General features: G+C 47.6%; 2 protein-coding genes across 4 annotated transcripts in view; both read right to left on the bottom strand.

Moving 5' to 3' along the window:
• ARK2C (arkadia (RNF111) C-terminal like ring finger ubiquitin ligase 2C) overlaps positions 1–1,975 on the bottom strand; it is a 47,505-nt gene extending 45,530 nt beyond the window's left edge. For both annotated transcript variants that reach the window (XM_049795973.1, XM_049795974.1), the window contains exon 1: positions 1,894–1,975. In XM_049795973.1, coding sequence (XP_049651930.1) covers positions 1,894–1,954 — 61 coding nt within the window. In that variant the 5' untranslated portion in view covers positions 1,955–1,975. The remainder of the gene's footprint in view (positions 1–1,893) is intronic.
• A 12,976-nt stretch (positions 1,976–14,951) lies between these two features.
• The window catches only part of ARK2N (arkadia (RNF111) N-terminal like PKA signaling regulator 2N), a 44,059-nt gene continuing 40,497 nt past the window's right edge, over positions 14,952–18,513 (bottom strand). Inside the window, exons 5-6 of one of the 2 annotated variants that reach the window (XM_049795970.1) lie at positions 18,329–18,388; positions 16,177–16,226 (exon numbers count right to left, since the gene is read on the bottom strand). In XM_049795970.1, the coding sequence (XP_049651927.1) occupies positions 18,361–18,388 (28 nt within the window). In that variant the 3' untranslated portion in view covers positions 16,177–16,226; positions 18,329–18,360. Of the gene's footprint in view, positions 16,227–18,328; positions 18,389–18,513 lie in introns of both variants that reach the window. The other variant, XM_049795968.1, reaches the window with a different exon arrangement.

The raw sequence follows: 18,513 nt of genomic DNA, 5'->3' as shown, positions 1-18,513 counted from the left end.
GTAATACGGACTGTGCATCTAGGGAGTATGTACACACAGACTAATGCTGAGGGTAGATATGGGATAGGAGGGAAAAAAAAAATGTACTAAAAAGCCCCCATATCTGCACTACGGGGAAAAAAATCCACTCACTCAAACCTCACGATGGGGGAAAGCAAGGAAAAAATCTAAACAGCAGGATACGACAATAAATGGGAAAACAGCAATAGAAAAAGCACACTAGGTTAATATAGGAAAACTAGTTTCTTTATTGAGAGATCGTATATTAGTATTAGTGGAATCGTGTGTAACAATGTCATCATGCACACAATACAAAAAGGCAAGGCCCACCATGCTATGGAAGGGCAACAGAACAAAAGCAGCGTACACTGAGCAGATGTATAGGCTACAGCACATTACATTTCAGCAGGGTATGTCTCTACAGAGAGATTTACATCAGAAACTAGGTAATGTAAAAAAATACAGACCATGCTTTAGTTTTAGTACAAGAAAAAGGTGAAGATACACAACCAAAGGATATTCGATACAGAAAATTACCCACAAAATAAGAACAGGAAGTAATTTAGCACAGCAGAAAAAAATGTTATCCCTGTTTAATGGAAAACCATTTTGCCAGTCGTCTCTTTTCGCAAGCAAATTTTAAGGGGGAAGGTGTGGATGGGGGGGGCTCGTTCGCCACGTCGGAGGTGCGCTAACGGGACGGGACACTTGTGGCTCGGGATGGGGATGGAGCGTGGGGCTGGCCGGGCGAGCGGCTGGGTGGGCGAGCGCCCGCGGTGGGGGACGGCTGTCGGCAGCGGTGTCACCGCCGGCGGGGACACGGGGTGATGCTGTACACCCCCCACTGCGCAGAGGGCTCTCATCAGTGTCGGCCAGCAGCTTTTTTTTTTTTTTTGGGGGGGGGGGGGTTGGGGGTGGTGGTATTTCAGCCCCTATTGAATCACAGATCTTACTCTCCAACTCTTTTCCAATTCTGTTTTTTGGAATGAGGGGTTTTGTTGCTGGGTTTCCCTTCTCCAATTTTATTTTTTTTTGGGGGGGGGTGTGTGTTCGTTGCCGGGTTTCCCCTCCCCAATTTAATTTTATTTTTTTTTGTGTGGTGGGGGATGGTGGCTGCAATTTGGGGGCTTTTGGCCACCCCCAGGAGAGTCTGCGCCCAACGACCACAGCAAAATGAATCCACTTAACAGGAATTTACAGTGCAATGTACTCAGCTAAACAGGATGAAGGTACAAAAATGGCTGTTATCGTCTACAGCTACGCTGAGATGGCCTGGTGGCTACGCTACACGGCGAAGACTGGGGTGGGTGGGGTGGGGTGGGTGGGTGGGTGAGGGGGGGGGGAAAAGGGGTTTCAAATTAAAAAATAAAAACAAAATTTAAAAAATAAAATTAAAGGAAAATGGATCTACCGAAGCACAGGCTGGAGGTGCAGGCGGGATGGTGGGCAAGCGGTGGGCGCCAGGGCGGCCCCCGGGAAGGGGGTCGAAAATGGGGGACACCCCCCCCCCCCGAAGGGGCACTGTGTGTGCGTGGGGGGTGGGTGGGTGTGGGGGGGGGGGGGGGCGCGGAGCCCTGCGCGCCCGCGGAGCGAGGCGGGCTCGCCCCAACCCTGAAAGCGCAGGGATGGGGAATTTTTTTTAATTTTTTTTTTTTTTTTGGAGGGGGGGGGGGGGGGGGTGAGAGGGAGGGAATGAGGTGTGTGGGGAGAGAGGGGGGGAAACCCGGAGAACCGGCGGCCCTGCGCCCAAACCCTACGCGCCCTGCCCCACGCAGCCAAACCCCCGCGCGGAGCGGCCCCGGGACGCGAACCCGCGGCCCCCCCCACACACCACACACCCCACCACCCCCCCCCCCCCCCACCACCACCCCCCCCCCGCCCACGGCGCGGTACCTCTGTTGCGCACGGAGCCGAAGACGGGCAGCACCAGGTAACCGACGTGCACCAGGACCATGCTGCGGCCTTTGTGGCGCGGCGCGGCCCAAGTCGTTTTTCCCCCCCCCCCCCCCCCCCCAACCAACCACCACAAGCCCCAGGACCCCGATCCCGCCGGCCCCTCCGCCTCGACGACGAAGTGGCGGCCGCCCGCTCCGCCGGCACACAAAGGCGGCCGCCGCCAATGGCAGAGCGCCGAACGCCGGCGGGCACGCCCCCTCCCTTCCCCAATAGGCCAATAAGAAGACCGAGAGGAAGGGAGGGAGGGAGGAGGGGGGAAAGGGGGCGGGGAAAAGTTGGGAGGGCTGCGTGCGGCCGCGCGCGTAACGGCCGCGCCGCCCTCAGGGGGCGCGCGGGGGCGCGCATCGCCCTCTTCCCTGAGGGACGGCCGCCGGCAGGAGTGGGGGCCCGCGGCCGCGCTGTCCCCCTCCAGAGGAGGACGCCTGGGAGGCATCGACCACCGTACGCCGATCCCTCCATGTGTACCTCGTCTCTCGTCCCCCCACACGCCTCGTCGTCCCTCCTGACACCCGTGGCCGCCGCGCGGGTGGGAAACGCACGTCGAGCGGGGGCGCGAAGCGAGAGGACGGCGGAGGGGGTCGTTCCCTCAGTCCCTCCAGCGGCCTGCTGTGTTGACGGCCCAGTTGCTGACAGAATTTAACTGATTGCGGGCGTCGGTGACCCTAAAATGGCTCCGGCCGAACGCAGAGGGGTGCGGAGAGCTCGTGGAAAACCCCCATGGGGCTCAGAGCCGCCCTCTTCGTGGGGAAAAGAACCCCCATGGCTTAAAGGAAGAAAATTACCCCCTCCTCCTCCCCACGTCCCCAAAAAACACCAACCAGGAGTTCATCCTCGTTCATTTAAAACTCATATCGAAGCGGGAAAGGCCCCAGCGCGCGGAGGGGTTTCAGTCAGGCCGCGGGAAGCATCCTACCCATTTTTTGGGGTGTCCTTCCCACCCTAGCCAAACCCGGGGGTTGTTTTTTTTGCCGGGCTTTTCCCGGCAGTGCCCGCCATCCCGCCGTGGGGAGCCCCTTAATCCGCGCTTAGCTTTATCCATCCCAAGCATCTGGCAGGTTTTAAGCGCTCGGCAGCTCCCCAACGTGTATGCGCGATGGATTTGTTCGCCTGGATTATTGCATTGGGTTTGTCGTTGGGTTTATTTTGTGTGGGTTTTTTGGTTTTTTGTTTTGTTTTGGGGTTTTTTTTCCTGATCTGAATTAAAATGGGGGGGTTGGCAACCTGGAGCTGTTTAACCCTTTCCCTGCCAGCCCCGCAGCCTGAGGGCAGATGCCAGCCCTGCGGTGTGGGAAGGATTAACTTGATCCTCAGGCAGCAGGGACAGCTGCCTGCGCACCCTCCCTGCCCTCTTCAGAGCTGGGACAGCCACCCAAAAGGGCTCTTTTGGGTAAGTTTTCACACCGCTGCTGCACCAAACTCCCCTCAGATGGGAGCAGGAGCAGTTACAGGTGCCCACTGCCTCCCAGTGCCCACCCGATTGCATCCCAGTTTGGATTTTCCCTCCTGCCTTGCCCCCAACTCAGAGTCTCCCAGGAGGCTGCACCGACTCCAGGAGGGATTTTAGCAGGGAAATTCTGGACCTTGTCCCACAATGTCACCACGCTGCTCTGAGCAATGCCCACACAATGCCCACAATGCTTGGCCAGCCCCAGATCTGCAATGCTCAGTATTTGCAGGTAGCAGATGTTGTCCCACCAGCACGAATATTTCCAAGGAAGGAACAAACTTGTTTTGTTGGGGTTTTTTCCATGCTTACGCTGTAACGAAACGCTTCCAGTGCGCTGTTTGTGGTGCAGCATGGAAAAATTACTGCTTTCCACCCATATCTACCAGCGGTGAGAAATCGTTTCCAGCAGCAAGGTGTGATCTGCTTGAGCTCACTGTATTAAACACATCCTACAAAGGGACACTTCTTTAAGTGCTAAAAATGCCTGGAAGGTGTGATGTAGCCAAGCCCACGCCTGAATCAACCAAGGAGAGCTTTCTACCCTGCCTCCACTTGCCGGTCCCCACCGTGACGCCTGCAGGACGGGCCCCAGGGGACTCCCAGGATCTGCATGTACCCTGAAAACCACCCCGACATCCCCTCCATGGTCCCCTGAGACCGCTGCTGGCCCCGGGCCGGGGGTTGCAGCCCCACCACCGGCTCCGGTTGCCTTGGGCAGCTGCTCCCGTGGCCCCCGGCCCTGCCGCGGCAGTTGTCGCGGGTATTTTGTGGGGCTCAGCCCTCGCTGCTGTTACTTTTCATCCATGCACGCTCCCCCCCCATCCCGGGGACACCCGATCCGTCGCTGGGGCTTTGCGTGTCACGCAGATGCCGCCGGCACAGGTTGACGTTAAAATTAGCCCTTGGCTTCCTCCTGCCTGCATGGCTGGTGCCTGTTGGTGTCCCCCAGTGCAGCTTTTTGGTGTCCCAGCACCCCCAGTTTGGGGCATCCTCCCACTTTTGCCCGAAGCTCTCATTAAAAATTAACACCATTAAATTCTTCTTCAGTGTGATGTTCTCCAGCCTCGTGGATCTCACGCGTGTCACCAGCGTACCTGTGGAGTAGGTGTTTTGGAGATGCTACGGCACAGGCATTGAGGCACTGGGGATGTCTCACCCCTTGGTCCCATGGGAAAGGTTTCTCCCCTTATCCAGGCATGCACGGAGGATATTCAATAAATATAAATGTGATACAGAGCAGTTGAGAATTTCTGGGGCACATGTGGCACATCAGCCACCATCCTTGGGCAGGTCTGGGGGTGACTGTAACTCTCAGCTCATTGCCAGACCTGGCACTCACCCTCTGCCCACCTCAAAGCCCTCTGTAATTTCGATGTGATTATGGGGTTTTTCACCTTCTTTGCAAAATCAAGCTGGGAAGTCACAATGGGATCAACCAGCTCAAAAACTGATGAGCCAATTTTCTTAAAACTTGGGTGGTTTTTGGCTGACCTCTGGCAGGACAGTGGAAAAGCCCCAGTGAAAGGCTTTTTCCAGCAGTTTTGAAGCCATGGTTTGCTCAAGAAGGACATCTTGCACTCCTAGAGGCCATTTTGTGGCAGGGTGGGGAGCAATGGGATCGATGGCATGAAAAAGTCCGATGCCTCGCCCCTGGTAGGGGTGAAGCACGTGGACAGTGTGATGGCTTTGCTAGATGATGGTCTGAGGCTTTGATTATTTTATTTTCTGACCTTCAGCTACTCTTTGGATAATGATGTCCTTGGCAGCACGTCTTGATGTCAATGGTGATACCATCACAGTATGGTCATGGCTGGATCTTTAGTGGTGCTTCTAGGGCAAGGGTGGTGGGAAGGGTGGTGGGTCTTACAAACCCCACAAAGAAGAACAGGTTTGGGGTTTTGAGGGTCTCAAGTCTCAGATGGGGGGAGGCAAAAAGCCCGTTGGGCTTGGGACACGAGCACTGAAGAGGAGAACCTCCAGGGAAAGGTGACAGTGGAAAAATTAAAGGCAAAATGAAGAATGGATAGAGAAAGGGTGAAAAGGGAGGAGAAACCTCTCCAGCAAACACCATGGCATTGTACTGTGCCTGGGAGCGACAGCAACCCAAATCCAGGTGGGGAGCCGGAAAGTGGGGGGCCTCCTGGTTCATGAAAGGGCTTTGTTTGAGATTTAGTTACACCGATGTTTAATCTATGCTTATTTTGCTGCTTTATTTTCTGCCTCCCTGTAATTTTCTCTCTTGTGCTTTTTACCCCCTTTCTTTTTCTTTCTTTTCTCCCCCCCAAAAAAAAAGAGGCGAAGTAGAGAAAATCACTATGCATTTGCTTAAAATGAAACATTTGAGCATTTCAATTTTCCAGTTTTATGGGGAGAAAATAAGAAAATGGGTAAAAACCTCGGATCCAAAGAGCAGCCATTTAGGAGGTGAGAAGGAAAACATAGTACCCCTATTTTGCCAGAGATTTCAGATGTGCAGCCCAGGACTTTCTCCGGAGGAAAGCACGAGGTGATTTTTTTCCTCTTCCCATGAGAGCAGGGATTTGTGGGGGCTCACAGCTGCTCAGAGGGACGCAGCACCCACCCAGTGCCCTCCCCAGCTCATTTCAAGAGGGATCACAGTTTATTGCGGCAAAGGGATTGGGGTGTCGCACATCCAGAGAAGGGCAACCAAGCTGGTGAAGGGTCTGGAGCACAAGTCCTATGAGGAGCAGCTGAGGGAACTGTTTTTTTTTTTTAGCCTGGAGCAAAGGAGGCTGAAGGGAGACCTTATTGCCCTCTACAACTACCTGAAAGGAGGTTGGAGCGAGGGGGGGGGTCGGTTTCTTCTCCCAAGTAACAAGCGATAGGATGAGAGGAAACGGCCTCAAGTTGTGCCAGAGGAGGTTCAGATTTGCTATTAGGAAAAATTTCTTCACCGAAAGGGTTGTCAAGCATTGGAACAGGCTGCCCAGGAAAGTTGTTGTGTCACCATCCCTGGAGGTATCTAAAAGACGCGTAGATGTGCTGCTTAGGGACGTGGTTTAGTGGTGAACTTGGCAGTGCTAGGTTAACGGTTGGACTTGATGATCTTAAAGGTCTTTTCCAACCTAAGCAATTCTATGATGCCCCCATTTATGTCTCATCATTTTGCTAAAATTGAATTATTTTGCTTCGAGGAATTTCATTCTCCGTTTGCATGGGTATGGCAGCCTACAGAATAAAGTCATTTTTCTGACACGTGATAGTTGTTGCAAAATGGGAACTGGCGATGTTTCGCTGCATAGAGAGTGGAGCCGGCTATTGGGGCTGATTAAATGCTTCCTTCGAATTACACTTTTAAGCACACATCCTCAACGTTGACCCTGTGCCTCCCTACAGAGGCGGCAGGGATTGGGCTTTAGGATATTTCACATCACCTTATTTCAAGAAGAATGGCCCCAAATTCATCCTTTCTCCTCTGTCCTGCCCATATTTTTGGAGAGCACAGGTTTTGGTGTGTTTTCCTTGGTGGTCCCCCGATGCTTTCCCCATCCCAGCATCCCACCAGCTCCCTGTGGCAGCAGCTTTGGGACGCAACTGCGGCCAGTGTGAGAGTTGGGGCGAAAGGAAAGCCCTCTCCTGGCAGCGTGCTCGGCAGCAGCCCTCCTGCAAAACCCCACAATTTCTACCACTAATCAAGGACGTTGCAATATTTTATTTAAGAAATCCGCTCCTTGCTCTCAAGGTGGCTTTGCAACTAATCAAAAATAAGGCAAGGTCGACAACCCCTGTCTGCATTCCCAGATCTCGGGCTTGATATCCAGAGAAACAACCCTCCATCGGCCTCATCAGTGGTTAATTACCTCAAAATCACAGCTGGGTAATTTAATTTTGGTGTTAGGTCCGGATGATTCGATTTCTTTTGCTCTTCCTGGGGCCCGTTTCCCTGCAGTGGGACGGATACTGGCCATGCAGGCAGGGTCTGGCCAAAGCAACGGAGTCCAGCATGGTCAAGAAAACCAAAAAATCTGCTGTTTTCACATCCACGAGCCTTTTTGCCTGGTTTTGGGGGCACTTTCCGCTGCTGGGGGATGCAGTGGAGGATGTGATGGCAGCCCGGAGCCCGTATCCTCCGGCTTTGGTGCCATCTAGTGCCTTCCTACGGGCTGCTTCCAGCCCAAGCTTTCTGAGCTAAAACGTCAGTGGCCAAATTACATTAAAAATCATAAATATTATCTCCTTTGCAGACTGGGTGCTGCTGAGAGCCCTCACCTCCATCCACACAACTGCCCCCTCAGTCTTTTTGTGGGGCTGGGAGCAGATCGGGCTGAGCCTAGAGCACCAGGAATTAAGGGGATTCCTCCCTGGAGCACAGGGAAGGGGGAAAAGTGGGTGTAAAGCTAATTTTGAAGGAGTTTTGAGAGCTTTTCTGAGCATTTTTAAGCCTTGCTATACCCTCGGGCAAGCTGAGAGCACTGGTCCAGGGCAAGACCTCACATTGGTCATGGAAGGATGGGGGATCTCAGCATCACCCCTCCGAAAACTTGGCTGTTGCATGCGGTCCTGCTGCTTACCGGGGTATAAAGGATTATAATAACACTTTTTTGGATGGCAGGGAGCTCAGACTCTCCTGGAAGGCATGCTCCCTGCCTTGTGCCATGCCCAAGCGGTTCTGCATTTAAAACTGCCCTAATTCTTCCTCTTAATGAGCAGCTGGAGGAAGGAGAGATTGTGCAAGGAGCCAGTGGTTCCACAGCTCCAAGTGGGATGGGGTTTTTAATGGCCTAGGACTATGTTTTAGCAGCATTCCAGCCACAGAAAAGGTCCTCAGACGCTCTCAGGAGGTGTGGAGGATGGTCAGGTGTGCACCAGGGGCTCATCCCCGTTTGGCAATGGAGGAGATGAACTAAACAGCATTTTCAACTTGCCAAGTCTTGTCCGAGACTTGCTGTGAGCTGACTTTTGAAGTTACCCCTCTTCTCATTAGGATTTACTCACTGTGTTTTTTGTCTTCTTCTCTGGGTGCCTTAAACCACCAGCCTGCTCTTCACCTTCCCCACTGTTGACTTCTAATGGCTTAGAGTCTGCCTTGGGTTATCACAAACGCCACCCGCACCCATCTCCCCACCTCTGCAGGAGCCAGTGGTCTCCAAACCTAGGGGGAAGCCGCCCCGACTGATGAAAATAAGATGCAAAAAATAAAACCCAACTAAATGAAGAACAATAGCGAGACCAGTTTTGCATCTCCCTGTGGCAGCACGCTGCTCTCCGGTCCCTTCGTCACATCCCAGGCATCACGAGTCAGGGTCTGAGGTGGTGGCATGGGCTTAGTTGCACAAGAGGAGTCCAAGGGCTGTACTGGGGCTGTCTGATGCTCGTCATCAAGAATACACCTACAACACGCCCATGGCAAATGAGTGCATCAGCAGATGTAAACACCCAGCCTTCAATTATTCAAGGGAAGGCATCTGCTTACTTGCTCCAGCCTAAGTAATGCATGATCATTTGAGCACCTTCACACCTGCCCCGGAGCCAACAGACACCAAAAAGCCACAAGACCGTGTTAGGTGTTAAAGAGATGGGTTGAGTGGTTATTTAGGACATCTTGGGGTTGTCAGAGCAAACCTCTGCCTGGCCCCGAGTACCTGGGGAAGGTCGTACTGTACATACGCTGCTTCCCCTACACGCTCCCGGCTCCCACGTCTGGCTTTTCCCGGGTCAGATATGGTTTGTGGACACGTAGCGACTCCCAGTGATTGGATTTTTCGTCGTTTCAGGGACTTTTTTTAATGAGAGGTATTTGGGAGGCTGGTTAGGTAAAGCACAGAAATGGGGGTGTTTCTACAAGCGGGTGCTCCCACGTCTGATTGTCCGCCAGGATGTTGTCCAGATAATCTCCACCTCTTACCTGTCCGGAGCTGAAAATAGTTCTCTGAAGAGCTCTGGTCCTTCCACAGACCCAAGGGTGAGTTCCCATCACTACCTGTCCAGCCTAACGTTCAGCATGGGATTGGAAACCCGACACTAACAATCCAAGAAAAGACCCACCATGCATAAAGAACCATCAGAAACAAAAATGATTTGACAAAATACCCAAACCTGCGGTTTTTCCTCCTTGGGATGCATCTCATAGATAGGTAGGGCCCATCTCCCACCTTTGCTGAGAAAATCAGAGACCATCCCCACCAGGGATGTGTCTACAAGCCGAGGGTTTGGCCGCATCGCTCCACCGTGCTGGAGATGATGACCCTTCTGCCCAGGGGTTGGGGATCTCCTCCAGAAGCAAGAGGCAAAGCTGGAGGAGAAGTTAAGGAGTCACCTACCAGCAGTCCTCGGTGACGTCCCACTCCCACGGGTCCCATCCTCGTTGGCACCCCGCATTGTGAAGATGCCTCCATCGTTCCCCGCTCCCATGCAAGGGAGACGGGAAGCTGAGCAAGTGCAGTCCCTCACCTTCAAGAGCCAACCCTGACTGCTCAGAAGAACCACTGCTTTGCCCAAATCTATTCATTACCCCACCCCCACCACCGCTTTATTTAAGTGCAAAATGATTTTCTTAGGGTGTCCTTCTCTCTTGCTGCTCTGAGCAATGCAGAGACAAAGAGGAGGTGTCCTCTTCTCGGGGAAGTGCTACTGACCAGAAGGAGGGAAGCCCAGCCAAGGTGGTTTCCAGCACATCGCCGTGTCGCGGAGAGCTTTGCTTTGGCTCTTCATGTAAACGACGGATCCCATTAAGAGCTGTAAAGTGTTAGCAGAAGGGGGGTGTTAGCGAGATGTCAGAAAACAGATCCGAGGCACTCGGCCGGTGATTTGTAACTGGCAGAGCTCCTGCGAGGGGTATTTTTATTCAGTGGTTTTGTCACAGGCGGTCCAGGGAGAGTGTGAATAAATGGACCTGAATGAGAAGTGTAATCATGTGGAAAAGCAAGAAAATTACCCTTTCATGAATCTCTGTCATATCCTGCGCCAGGTAAGATGAGCTTTGAGTGAGAACACAAAACACAAGTGACACGTTTCCCATTAGGATCTTAAAAGCATCACTCCAGCCCAACCACCTCTGACTTGAAAGCTCCTCTTTAGGTGTACAGGACCACTGCCAGCTCGTAACACCACGGATAAACATCTACATATCTACAGCCCCAGCGGGGGGATTTGAACGCACCCTACTTCGAAATGGCAGCCTCCCCTGGAGGCCCATGCTGCCAAACGCTGGGGCATCCAGAGGGCTATAGTTGTAATGATGGGGAGAAAATCAAGAGTATTTTAGGATGCAGATAATTAAATTTGCTGGTGGTAACATTAGAAAAGATGCATTTCCAAGGAAGCAATGGCAAGTGACTATTTTTATGAGTGATTTTGGCATGTAGACTTGGAGATTTCTACTGAAAACTGCTGATCACACAGAGCTGTGCAGCAGCACTGTCAGTACTGGAAGTTGTGGATGACGTCGGATGAGCTGGAGTGATGGACGTGACACTGGAGTTCAGTAATGTCAACTTCAAGGTAGACGCACGAGGACCTGGCAGAAAGGAAAGGGGAAAGATTTGGGTGTCTTTGATCACAACCCAGCCAAAAGCTGCTGATGCTACAAAGCCATGGACAACGCAAATGCAATCCTTAGCTGTACGAGATGACATTTTGTCAGAGGCACGCGTAGGAACCGTCCTGGAAAAGGCACCAGTCAGACTCCAGGAGTTCTGCATTCACTTTGCATCACCTACAGCAATGAAAAATGAATTTGACAGCGGACTCTTGTTTCTTTTTCCAGTTCTGATGTGGTTGCCCCGGATTCACCCAAAGCTGCCGGTGCAGCCAGTAAATGTAGAAGATTATCTGAAATTAAACTTTCAGACAGTTTTCTCCTGCCCACTCCAGCTTCGCCCTGAGATTTACTGTCTGAAAGATCTTTCCTTCCCAGTAACTGGCACTCAATTCTAATTTTGAACTGAATTGCAAATCCAGATGACTAACCAGCTCCGAGAGAAAACTTCCAAGGGGCATTTATGAATCAGCAGTCGTAAGGACTCTCAGGAATGCATTTATACTTTTCATAAACTGCCCGGTACCAAGATATAGACCTGGGGGAGGGGTTGTATCCTCATCTGCTGTTTAGTTTCGATAAAAGGAGGGCCTTCACCTTATTTGCACCAAAGACAAAAGTAATTGCAGGGTTTGTCCATTGCAAGTTTGCATTTTGCAGGTGCGCTGCTGCTTTCCTTTGCAGACAGAAGGGAAACTGCTTCTATCCCTGTGATGCTCTGGAGAGAAAGCCACAGCAGCTGACATTCAGAGGTGACAACCCTAAAAAGGAAAGGGAGAAACAAGTAGTATTTCAGCAAACAGAGCTGCTGCACTCGGCAAAGGACACCATTTGCAGATTCTCAAGGGAATCAGGGAACTATTCCACTTAGTAAAACCCTTTCAGTTCCCAATTTAAGGCAGGCAAACTAAATTTTCAGTCACAAACCTGCATTGTAACAAATTCACTGGGGAAAGCAATACAACATCTAATCTGTTTGGGTAGTTTTTGTCAGTTCTCGTATTGCCCCAGAAATGACAGTTCCCACAAAGCCAAGCAGCTCCTACGTAAAAGCAAAGCGGCCCGAGCCACAAGGGATATGCCGAGTGCCGTGGGAGAGATTTTAAGCTTTCCGTTCAGTGTATCCTGAAGTCTAAAGACTCTGGGTATCTCTTGGTGATGGAGGAAAAAAAAAAAGATTCAGGAGATACATCAGCTCTCCTCTTCCTGTATCTGCACCGAACTGCACAGCGCTGTTCTCCCTCAGCGGGTGATACACATGGAATAAAATCCGAGCCTGGTGTCCACCTCCACAACCACCACCAGACCCAGAATTTATATTTTCAAGCTTCGCAAAAGCCAAGAACTCAGTGGGGCTGAAAAGCCAACTCACTTCACTCTCGTTACCCTTCTTGACATTTAAAATGCACGGGTAAATGGCTCTCCTTAGTCACACCACCGAGAGCCTCCCTCACATGAGAAAAACTTCAGAACTAAAGCAAACTCCCCTATTTAGCTGGAAACGTAATGGATTTCATTAATATTCCTATTTCCCTATTGGCTATGAGAAGACTGGCAGGCAGCGGGACCCTAAGTTTAACACAGTGCATTTACACTTCCCATCCTTCTCTTTACTTGCACCTGTAAATTCCCTGGTATAACTCAGGGGTTCTCCGAACGCTGTTCAGCTTGGCACCACCTCTCATGGTCCGCGAGGACTCGCCCAGAGCTTCATAGCTGGTCCGCACATCCGTTTCAAACGGCAGCAAAGCTGAGCTTGCCTGCACCATCTGGCTGCGTGAGAAAACCCGAGCCTAACAGCGGTCTCTTACTCAAATGCTCTTACTGACCAGCGGAAGACAGCTGTGAGGATGGGACGAGGGGATGCAGTCGGAGAAATACCGGTACGAAGGGTGCTCAGGCACCCGAAGGACTGCGATGTGCGGGGAGACGGAGGCTGTGCAGAAACCGCATCCCTTGAAGGGATTTTGCAGAGTGCGATGGGCAGCGGCCGCTCGTTACTGCTACCTGTGCATCCCCCCGGCATCCCAACCGGCGCTACAGGGAGAAGTGGTGGTCCTGTCCTGGTCTGGGAGATAAAAGCAAGCTTTTGTGGTGAGGAATCCGCATTTACATTCTGGATGTTCAAAATGAAACGCGTTACAGCAGGGAACAGTGCTCAGTTTGGCCGGCTGTAACCTGTTCCCAGAATTTAAGGCTTTATTTTGGAGATGTGACAAACAGCAGCATATTGAATGAAAGTGGAAAAAAAAAATCCCAAACGAATTGATATTGTTTAAATAATACACTCTATTTTATTTTGTCTTAAAATAGTTTAACCTTTATGCTACAGACTTGTTTCAAAAAACAGAAGGTCTCATCTTGCACCAAAAATATATATATTTATATATATATAACACTCTGTTTTATTATTATTTTTTTCTCCAAAGACCATTAAATACTAGATGGAAAATGAGAACTAAATAATGAGTGTCGAGAAGAATCAAATTTTTTAACTAGAGTCGCACGTTTTAAACATTTATATTCTAAGCAATGATTTGTCTTCACTACAGAAGATTCCAAGTTCACACTCCAGCAATTCAGGAACTGCTAAACCATGAAGGGCTTGAGCCAATGCACACTGAAGTTGATGGAAAGCCGCGCATCAACTCCAATGGGTTCTGGATCAGGCCCCAAGTGCATTGGTTCTTAGCCATACAATGGCTAACATTTCTCTTTCCTGCTGAGGAGAGCAAAACCATCCAGGCACCTTTTGCTCTCTTAAAAAAAGAAAAAACAAAAATAAACAAAACAACAAAAAAACCAAAACAAAACCACTTCCTAGCTATCCAGTGATTGCGGTTTTCAGATCACTACCCTTTCAAATTTGTTAAGAATAAGAGAAAATATGTAGTGTTTTAAATAAAAGAAAAGAAAACCTGCATCAGACTACAATACATGAATTGTTTAAACAAACACAGTGCACAATTGGAGGAAGTTTGGTTAGGACGCAGTCATTTTTATATATACATGGAAGTCACATCATATACAAACTGAAAAACAAGAGTTAGTTTGCATTTTTCATGGAAGGACTACAAATGGGTCCCTGCAGCTTTCTTCAAAACTGATCTTTAGAAGACTTTGTGAAACAGGAAAAAGCAGCCACACTAAATCACTGTTCCAAAGTTACCTTTACAGCATGTGTGCTAGTCCACTAAAACAACGGTTGAGTTGCGTTATTAAAACACGAGGAGAAAAGATTGACAGCCACTACTGATATAGTGCCCCAACAGTACCGGGCTTTTCCCTACTGCAACGCGAATGGGCTCCATCCACGCGGTGCTCCCTCCCTCCCACCCCCCAGAGAAAGAAATCGGTCACGAGAAGCACCACATACATTTTTCTGGCCATGCAATACACTTACGTTCAATTTTTCAAAAAGCTTGAAATTGGAATATCAATCCCTTACCTAGTTGTTCTTTAAAGTGCAGTCATAACAGTCCTGCTTATTAAAGAAAAAGCTGGTTTTTACTAACTATACCACCACTGCTGGGTTTTTTTTTTCCTTTATGTGACAACATAGGTAATTTTATTTATTTTTTTGCCCAGAGATAAAATTATTGGAAGCCAAATAAATTTAGAAACCAGCCAACACAACAAGAAAACAGAGCTTCCCATGTCCTGACTACCCCTTGTTCAGCCTTAAATGGCAAAAAATCTGATGATAGAGCTGTACAAAATTCCCACTAGAAACATTTTGAATACAAAGGAACATTTTAATTGCACAATAGACATTTAAAGTGAGTATCATCTTGTTAAAGTCTAATCTTTGGTTTTTGCCTTGAGAAAGGCTCAAAATGACAGATGAGGGGCAGGAATTTCCAGAGATTTACACTACAGAAACTACAGCCTGCTAAAGTAAGTAGTTCCACTGATTTCGGTAAATATTCTGGTAGAAAGTGTTTCCTGGATCATACGCTAAAAACAATTCCAAAACTAGGATAAGAGACAGGACCTTAAGCCAGGAAAATGGTGCAGATCTAGTTGTTTGGTTTTTTTAAAAAAAAAAATAAAAAAAAAATCACAACTTTAGGCCCCGATCCTGCAACATCTCTTAGGATAGAGTTTTAAGCACTTGAATGGCCCCATGAGTTTCAGTGACCTGTCCGAGCTGAATGCTACGCATCTCCTAAAGTGCTTTGCCAGACTGGGGCTTTGCAACACGGTTTTTCTTGTTTTTGCTAGGGTTTTTGGTTTTGTTTTTTTTTTGAGATGGTCAGTGAAGCAAATAAGCAACAGTAGAAATGAGGACTAACAAGCAAAATGTTTCATTTCTCTCCTACTCCAGGCAAGACTCGGATACAGGTAAAAAAGTTCAGCTATATCTGAAAAGGAGAGGGATGCCGGGCCTTTTTATTACTTTTCTTGTGCTTTTGCAATAATCAGCTGCTACTAAGTCACTACTATTACTATCTTAAACTGTAACAAGCTGTGGGAAATGATCAGTGAAACACAGTAGTCAAGTAGACAGAAGACTCAGCACTGAAAAGAGTGTAAACTATAAATTATATTGAAAATAAAAATCCTTTAATTAAAAAGCTGTTCAGTGCATACGTTATGGGCCGTTTGTATTAAAGACAGTCCCTCCTGCTGGTAACATAACCAAATCAGCTTGGGTATAAATACTCTTGGCCCAATTTTCGGAAGTGTTGAATACCCCCAGTTCCACTGAAATCAGTGAGGACACAGCATTTCTCAAAATCACTGATGCTCGCACAGCAAAACACTAGCTTCTACTAACAAACTCAATATACTGATAAATTAAAAATGTTCTGAAGTTGGAGGTGGGAAAGGGTGGGAGGACGTAAGTTTGCACACAGTTATTTCTTCAGATTAACACACACACGTTAGTAACTGTAGATGTGTTATAAATTTGGTGCTATTGGGTTTTAATTCTGGAAGGAATCCTCCTTTGAGAAGGCAAAACCATTTTAAATGATACTGAAATTATACTACATTCTTATGGAAATGAAAAACTTCATGAGTTTGGATTTTGTAATGCCAGGAACAGGGCTTCTGAAGCTGAAGCTTTAACAATGAACTTCTGTGCCACAAAAGGGAGAAGGGGTGTGGGACAGAAACACAGTGACATTGCATTACAGTAGATATTTGCGTCTGGTATCTTCATCCAAAGTGAGGTCTACTACTTCTGGGGGTGAAGACCAATTCTGCTGGGGAGTCACAGCTGTCCATGATTGCGTTTGCTGAGTGTTAATATACTGTGAGCCTGAGCCATGCTTCCAGGAAGACACACTCTGAATCACACCTCCCCTGGGATGCACGCACCTGTAGCGAGGCAAAAACCACAAAGGATTAAAGCTACTATCAAATTCGGGCACAAGATTCTCAGCTGCAGTGTTTTATCACTTAGGCATCTTGTTAACACGTCCCTCTCCAAAATGTCCTTGTGGATTTTCCAGTTGTAGAGTCCATGACATCTTAAACAGCCAGTAAACAAAGCTGAGACTAAACTTAAACTTGGGGGGGGATAATATTATTTTTAAGAACTGAATTCTGCCAGTGGGTGTAAAGTGATATTCCTTACAAAATACATGCATAGATCCCAAGGATCTTGAAGAAGTCTGCCCCATCATGTATAGTACCATGCATTATTCAGAAGCGTAGTTTCCTGCTAGCAGTTTTACCCACTGGACTTTGAAAAAGAGAAAAATTTTAAGTGAGGCTTGATGAGACAAAGAGAAAAGCTATCTTTCTATATGAAATCAAACCCATGTTAAAATAAGGACATAATGATACTTTCATTACAATAATTACAAGAGACATCTTGTAATTACATTATTACAGCCATTACATTTGATTTTTCTTTGGTCTTAACTAAAAATTACAAACATGCTGGGAAGTGCTCACTGAGAACAGTACAACTGCACTTCAGCAAAACATTTAAGCTTTCAGTGATTATAGTCAATAAGACTAAATCATGTATTTAAAGATAAGCACACACTCAAGTGCCTTGCTGAAGTGAGGTACATATCTACTTATTTGCACAGTATTTTTACCTATTATATTCATAATAAGTATGTGACAATTGAAGTACAAGCTAATAATAATTAGAAAAAAAAAGACTAATTTTGTTATATGAGGAAGTGATGACAAGAATTTACTGGAGTCTTTTAAGATGATCACTCCATTTCCAGCTGTAAATCTTCAACAAGTGCCAGTAAAACTTTACACCTAGTGCTCCAAAAATTGTTTTGCTCTTGTAACACTGGTGGTGGCTGTAGCTGCTCCTGGCTGCATACGTAAGGAAGAGATGTTTGGCTGCTGGGGTAACCTTTTCCCATTTCTTTGTGAAGGCACGTGTACTGTATTTCAGGAACCCAGGTTTTCTGCACTGGTCAAATATTCCTGACATTTACATTTTATTTGTTTTAATTTAAGGTAGTGCAATTTAATTTATTTTCTCCAGAACTACTGAGGTTATGCTCATCTCTCTTGGCTTGGTTAGAGTTTCATGAAATAGAATGAAAAATCTCATTCTCCGAACTCTCTGAATATAAATGTCTCATTTCCTTCTCAGATACGCTATTTAGTTTTGGATGTGACGTTCAGAATGACTTTCTTATTACTTCTCCAATCTTAAAAATACATTCTTAAAGTACATATCTACAAAGAATTAGTAGTAAGAGACAGAACTCTAACAAATGTAGGGGATTTGGATTTTTTTTTTTTTAAGCTTTCTTTTAAGAAAAAAATTTTTTAAGCATAACTGACAAGAAAAGCTTGTAGCCAAAGCAAAGTAAATACGACATTCAGTCTCAGGGACTATGGTCCATCGTTCTGATACAGAACAGTCCTCAATGCTTAGGCAAAGCTAATACTAACTTTTCTCTCCGAAGATGACAAAATGCAAGCTACAAATTATCTCAAGGAAATGATACCCCACAAAAATGAAAAGTGTTTATCCTCAAACAAATCACACAAGCAGCCAATAGCAAAACGTTCAATCAAACATTAGCTTAGGGAACAGGAACATGCTTTCCAATCTGTAGCTAAGGGAAGATACCAAGTAAAGGCAACCAAAAAATGGGTGGGAGGGGAAAAAACCCTAAGAAAAAACAGAGGAAAACTGTTTTATACACATGCATGATAAAAAAAAAATCTATTGGAGAAAAATTAAACAAACTGAAAAACATGACTTGGTGTCCTAAGTAGACGCCAAGTAATATTCCAATGATGAGAAACACCACCAATTCACTAGCAATCTGAAAAACTACAACTGACGGACAAACTCTAGGGTGTCACGACTCACGCCAGTCCCACAACGACATGGAATATGGAGCACAACAAAAACCGGTGTGAGCAAAAGAACTGCATCCAAACACCATACTAACTAAGCATGCAAAAAATACTGATCAAAAAACCTAAACCTTTTCCAAACGACAACCCTGTCAGAAGCCCATCAATACTTCATAACTGCAAGCCTAGACCTGCAAGAGAAATAAAATCTAAATAGGATTCGAACAACTGAAATGTGTGAGTATTCAATGAAGCCAGTAAAAACTAGTCTTTGGGAGATGGTAGATGGTTACATGAACAAAGGAAAGCACAAAAG

The sequence above is a fragment of the Accipiter gentilis genome, chromosome Z, assembly GCF_929443795.1.
Source record: "Accipiter gentilis chromosome Z, bAccGen1.1, whole genome shotgun sequence".
Lineage (NCBI taxonomy): Eukaryota > Metazoa > Chordata > Aves > Accipitriformes > Accipitridae > Astur > Astur gentilis.
The sequence above is the reverse complement of the archived record's forward strand: the minus strand, read 5'-3'. Positions and strand labels throughout refer to the sequence as shown.